This window comes from Phasianus colchicus, chromosome 1, assembly GCF_987193195.1.
Source record: "Phasianus colchicus chromosome 1, bPhaCol1.hap1.1, whole genome shotgun sequence".
Lineage (NCBI taxonomy): Eukaryota > Metazoa > Chordata > Aves > Galliformes > Phasianidae > Phasianus > Phasianus colchicus.
In genome coordinates, this window is record NC_143436.1 from 13,987,901 (window position 1) to 13,993,900 (window position 6,000).

General features: G+C 52.2%; 1 protein-coding gene across 2 annotated transcripts in view; it reads right to left on the reverse strand.

Moving 5' to 3' along the window:
* The window catches only part of RELN (reelin), a 272,506-nt gene extending 267,602 nt beyond the window's left edge, over nt 1-4,904 (reverse strand). The window contains exon 1 of one of the 2 annotated variants that reach the window (XM_031595823.2): nt 4,346-4,903. In XM_031595823.2, coding sequence (XP_031451683.2) covers nt 4,346-4,574 — 229 coding nt within the window. In that variant the 5' untranslated portion in view covers nt 4,575-4,903. Of the gene's footprint in view, nt 1-4,345 lie in introns of both variants that reach the window. The other variant, XM_031595892.2, reaches the window with a different exon arrangement.
* Nucleotides 4,905-6,000: the final 1,096 nt, after the last annotated feature.

The following is a 6,000-nucleotide window of genomic DNA, read 5'->3' on the forward strand; positions in this document are numbered from 1 at the left end:
CATTAAAATTTAACATCTTCCCCAGGAAAATACCTCGACTTTGTCTCCCTTTTTCTTTCGAGGTTACCATCCCTCATCAAGTTGTGGTCAAGAGATCTTCAGAGCACAACTCTATAAAACTTTTGTGTTCATGTCACTTTAACTCTGGGGCTGGACAAGAGCTTCAGAAATAGAACCTATTGTCTGAGGTCAAGACTTAAATAAATAAGGTTCAGATCCGAGATATTCAAAGTCGTTCCTGCTTCTGCAAACACTGGTTTATGCAAGAAGATCCTAAACAGAATGGAAAGCAGCTGGGATGAACTCTTTGGGCACTGGGGGATGAAGGTTTTTCTCTGAGTGCCCCAGAAGAAAAATGTTTTGGGTTATGAAACCTTTACACCACTGCAGAATTTTGCTAAAGACCCAGTAGGAAAGAACAGACTTGAAAACCCAGGATCTGTCCCATCCTTAATAACTCCCTTGCTGTTGTTATCAATTGCTAGCCTCAGGGTTTTAATTTAAGCATCCTTTAAGAGTTAACTGTACTCCTATGAACAAAATTTTCTACACAGCCCTGTAATTTGGAACAAAATATTAATGAAAGTATCCATTCTTACAAACATGATGGCAAGGTATAAGTAGATGAGACCAATGTTTTTGAGGGAATATCCAGCAGAAGTTTCTAAGAACTGACATAATTCACAGAATGACGCTGGAAAGCCTTCACCAAAACATGCTCTTCCCTTACCAGTGCACATCACATTCTCCACACATTTTACTTCTAGTGGCTCACAAAAACCTTTGTGCACTGTGGCATAACTGATAGAGAAGATGCCATAACACAGTGTCTGGACCTTTCTGACAATCCTATTTCTCTGTTACTCAAGCAGCATCACTTCTTACTCTCTTGTTATTTGCTCTCAACCCCTCCCTCATCTCAGATTCCAACACATGCTTTTTATTTTTTCCTAGTCTGAACAATCAGATTTTACCATGCAGGTACCCACCAGACCAAGCTGGTACCAAGAATGACAATATTTCCATTGAAAACAGGCATTGAGTCACAACCTATATTTCTTAAATACAGTGGCTAAGTAACAAAGGTGCATTTGGCCACACTTTAAACAATTTCTTATCAGTGCTGGAAGAGTGTGTAATTACCACTTAAAATAGTCAAAAAACTTCTTTTCTTTTTTTGCAACCTATCAAAGCAATGGTTGCACACAATATACAGTTGTCCAAGAATAGTAACAGCCATTGATGGGAACTGATAACATTTGGAGACTGAAGATTAATCAGTTCTGGAAAAAAAAAATAAAATAGGAACAATGGAGAGTGAAATAGGAACTGAAGTCTCATTAAAGAAAGCTATTTTAAGGCTAGAATTATGAGTTTTGACATCAATCATGGGAAAAGAGTTCAATGTTGTTCCTAAAAGATCTAAATAAGAAACCTTGAAAAATCACAGAATCACAGAATTGCACAGAATCACAGAATGGCCAGGGTTGGAAGGGACCTCGAGCATCATGAATCTCCAACTGTTTGCAGTGACAGCAAAACCTTTTTTTTTTTTTTTGAGAGAGAGAGAGAGAGAAGGAAAAATACTGTGTGAAGGATCCCCTTGCACTGTTTTAAACCCTACCAATATGAATGTTTATTTTAAGTTCTCTGTGATGGAGGGCAGTGAGGATTCGATGTTCAGTCAGGCTGATTCTTCTGCATGTGTTTCCTTTGTGTCTTTCCAAGGTACAAATCTGCCTGCAAACTGTGGGATGTGCTCACAGCACATTGGTGTGAGTAACCAAAACTGAGCACAGATTGAAAAGAAACATACACACAGAAAAGAAACTTGCATGAAGATTTTGGACTTGTAATTTTCTTTTTCTTAAAGGAATGGTATTCTGCTCTGTAGATTGCAGTGGGAAGCCCGGGAGAAAGTGGAATCACTTCAGAGCTATGAGCAAGCCCTGATGCAGCCCAGCTCTGAGCACACCAACACCACCTGGCTGGAAGGGAGCTGAGCAGGTGCCTGCATTAAACAAGCACACAATTTGTCAGTTTGGATTTGAGCAAATGCATAAGTGCTTCACCAGCTCAAGGACTTAATTAGATTTGGAGGAAAAAAGCCAATTCAAGGAATAAAAGTCTATCAAAGGTGATAAAACTGTTTACCAATTTCAAATCAGTCCTGTATGTAAAGAGCGTATTTGTGTGCAGCATAGTTCTGTTCCTATTCAGTCAATGTGTGTTTAAATATTTAGTGACCGCAGGAAGAGGGCCAAACTGGAAGCAGTTTTAGGGGTTAGGGGTGAAGTGCTAAATCTCAAAGTATCCAATTTACCAACGCAAAGTAGGGAATATCATTGTCTTCACTTTACTTATGAGGGTCAGTGTCACAAGGAAGTGAAGCACAGGAACCAGCGTGCCAGGGAAGCCGCTTGGAGAAGCTCTGTTCTCAGCCATGCCCACATGTCCCCATGGGGAGCTTTCCCCTCATGGGCACAGGGCAGCACGAGGGACCACTGGGCAGACAGATGTGAGCCAGTGTCACAGCTCTGTGTGCAAACCAATTAACAGAACGCTGTGAGCTGATTTGCGTTCGGTATTTCTTCTTTTCCAGCCCTTGAGATAAGGTTTCACCCAATTCACTCATCTCTGAATTTGGTGCTCATGGGTTCTGCTGTCACCCAGGGAAGAAGCAGCCAGTGCAGAAGAGCCCTGCTGGATCCCATGCTCGGCATGTGCTGTCTGCACAGGTGGATTTCCATTGCACATCTGTACATCTCCCTTTGTCCTGTGCTCCTGTACTGCGTTCGCAACTCCACCTCACAAGTCTGCCTTTAAAGCCCGGTGTTTTGAACAGTAAATGCTGAAGCAGTGCAGACTGGGATTTGCCAGTAACATTAAACTGCATGACAGAACAGCCCAGATTACTCCGGATTGTTTTTTCAGGTTATAATTTCACTTATTTTATTGGTGCTACTTTTAACACCGATAATTGTTTCGAGATATTCAGACGAGATATTTCAAAGCGTCTACCGGAATAGGTGTGCTTTGCTCAAGGGTACATCACCAGGTCGCACGGAGCCAGCGGGCACTGCCTCTGCCTTTGTTTTGGCACAGCCAAGTGTTCCGTCAATGCACGGAATGACAAAACAAGCTCCTATGACAGGCTGTGAGCAGGGCGGGCTCAGGGCAGGGTATACCCACACCTCGTGCTGCACGAAAGCATTAGCGCCAAGTTCAGCCCGAGCGCTGCGTGCCCAGGATGGGGCCGTTCCTCCGCGCCGGGCTTCGGCTTCTCTCCCGGCGCGGCGCGGTTCTGTCGCTTAAGCATCAGAGCCGCGGTGTAAAAAATGCAGAGCTTAAAGCTGAGGGAAATTCGGGACTGTTTGTTTTTTTTTTTTCGCTCTCGAGTCAGGGTCGGGCGGGTTGGATGCAATGCGATCGGTCCGAGAGAGGATGCGGGGCTCTGAGGGGAAACCGAGGGCGACGGATTTACAGAATTCACAGAATCACGGGAATCGTTAAAAAAAAAAGCTAGCGACACTTTTATAAAAAGTTTCATATGGATTTTGTAAGAACTGCGTTGTTAAAGGCTACACAGAGGGAAACACTTCAGCGCTCCTATGCCGGTGAGGACGGGCGTGTGACGTTCGTTTTCCCCGTCCTTACAATGGGAACGAAATCCATCAGAACATCCGCATCTCTCCGAGATTCTCTGATTTGCTTTAAACTTAAATTCTGAGCCGGAACGCATCAAAGACAGCAGTTTGACTCCATCCATAGCCAGGGACCGTCCCACGGTGTCTTATTCTGAGCAGGACGCTTTCAATAAATATTTACTTTTTTTTTTTTTTTTTTTTCTGGCTTTTTAATGTTTATTGCAAATCAGCGATTATTACGTAGCGTCGCAAAAGCTCGAGCGGACGCAAAGAGGGGAGAAGGATCCGCCAGTACACCTTGAAGCGGCCATGAATTAGAAACGTTCCTCACCTGAAAGTTTGCCCTACGAAGAGGCGGCGGTGGGGCTCTATCGTTTCTCCTCACCTCGGGGTGCCCACGGAGAGCGAGTGCTGCGGCGTTACCCTCCCGACCCTCCCCTCCTCACCCCCCGCCGCCACCTGTGAGCGCGGCTCCCGCATCCCCCGGGCGCGGTCCCAACTCCGGGCACCGCGGGCGGCACCGCGCACCCCAGCGGGACGCGTTCCCCGGCTCTCGAAGCGGGGACGGACCGGCACCAACTTCGGAGTGTCGGGATCCGGCCGCTGGGTACACAGACCGGAGGGCGGAGGGAGCTGCGGACACCGCGGGTGTCCCCCGGAGGATGCTCGCAAGCTTTCAACGCGCGGCCGCCACTTACCGTGGTACTCCTGGCCGGGCACATAGGCGGCGGGGTTGCCGGCGATGTGGAGGGCGATGAGCACCTCTCCCTGCTCGCCGTCCCCCTCCAGCTCGCCGTGGTGGGTGCAGAGGAAGAAGAAGGGAGAGAAGCGGGCTCGGGGGGTGGCCGCCCGTCCCGCCGCCAGCAGGGCTCCCAGCGCGGCCAGCAGGCAGGGCCAGCCCCCGGGGACGCCCCGCCGCCGCTCCATGCTGCTGCCGCCGGCGCCGCTGGGGCATCCAGGGCACGGCGGGGCCGCCGCGCCGCTCCGCTCCTCTCCGCTCCGCGCGGGATGGGACGAGACGCGACGGGACGGGACGGGACGGGACGCGGGGCGGGACGGGACGGGACGGACGGGGCGGGACGGGGCGGGCGCTGCCCCCCGCCGAGCCCGCGGAAGTTCGGGGAGCGCGGAGCGGCGCGGAGAGAAGCGGAGCGAGGCAAGGGCGACCGCGGCCCTTCCGCGCCCGCAGAAGGCTGCGCTGCCCCGAGCGGCTCCGCCGTCCCCGTCTACTGCTGCCGGGGTGCGGGGCTCGGAGCCGGGAGCGCGAGGGCTGGGAATAATTTATTTCCCCCGGTGTCGGGGTGGGAGGGAGGGGAAGGTCCCTCCTCCTCCTCCACCTCTTTCTCCTCCTCCGCCGCCGCCGCCCGCTCCTCCCGCTCCTTGCTCTGCGTGCCGGGGTGCGGTGATGCCTCTGCGGGGCCGCGGGCTGCCGGCCCGGCGCTGTCGCTGCCCTTTGTCTGCCGCTCGTCCCTGCCTACGGGTCTCCGCCCCGGCCCCTGGCGCTGCTCCCGGGTCTCTGACTCTGCTCCTGGCCGCCGATCCTGCACCAGCTGCGGCCCCCACACCTGAGTCCCTGTGCCCCCGTCCCGCTTCTCCAACCTCTGTCTCTCTGCCTCTATCCCTGTTCCACATCCCCAGTCCCCATCCTACAGCCCTGTGCGCACACCCAGCTCTCTTTCTTTTGCCCCTACCCCTCCTCCCTCGTCCCTGCCCCTCTCTCTGCCTCTGCCTCTGTCCCTGTCCCAGCCCCAGCCCTGTCCCTGATAGATGTGCACCCAGTGCTTGGGAAAACGTCGGTTCGTCCTCAGACCTTCTTCCCACACACATTCACAGAGACCCTTCAGCTCAGGAGGGGCAGTCTGAGGGTCCACAGGAAGGCTAGATCCCCAGGAGGATGGTTCAGCCCCCCCAGAGCTGTGCCCAGGCCCCACACCTCAGGAAGAGGAGCGAACACAGGCTGGACTGCTCTGTGGGAATGAGCAGCTGGACACGAAATGCTGGCAAGAGGAATAATTCGTACAAACGTACATTTCTAACTGAGCAGGGCTAGCAGAGGGACCGCAGTATGAAGAGACAGGAGCAGACCTACCGGTCTGTAAGGTATGTGCCATACTGCTGCTGGATGCCAACTGGTGCCCAGGGACAGCGCGGGCGAGCACCAGTGACATGATGTAAGCGGAAAGCAGAGCGTACCTGCCAGCATTTTGTCAAGTGCAGAACTGGCACGGGCCAGGGGCTCCCTCCTGGATCCGTGTTAGTGCCAGAGGGAAAGGTTCCCTCCGCAGAGGCGCGAGCCACATGGCAGCTGCCCTTCATTGGCGCAGCCTGCCGGGCTGGCCCATCTCCACGCCGC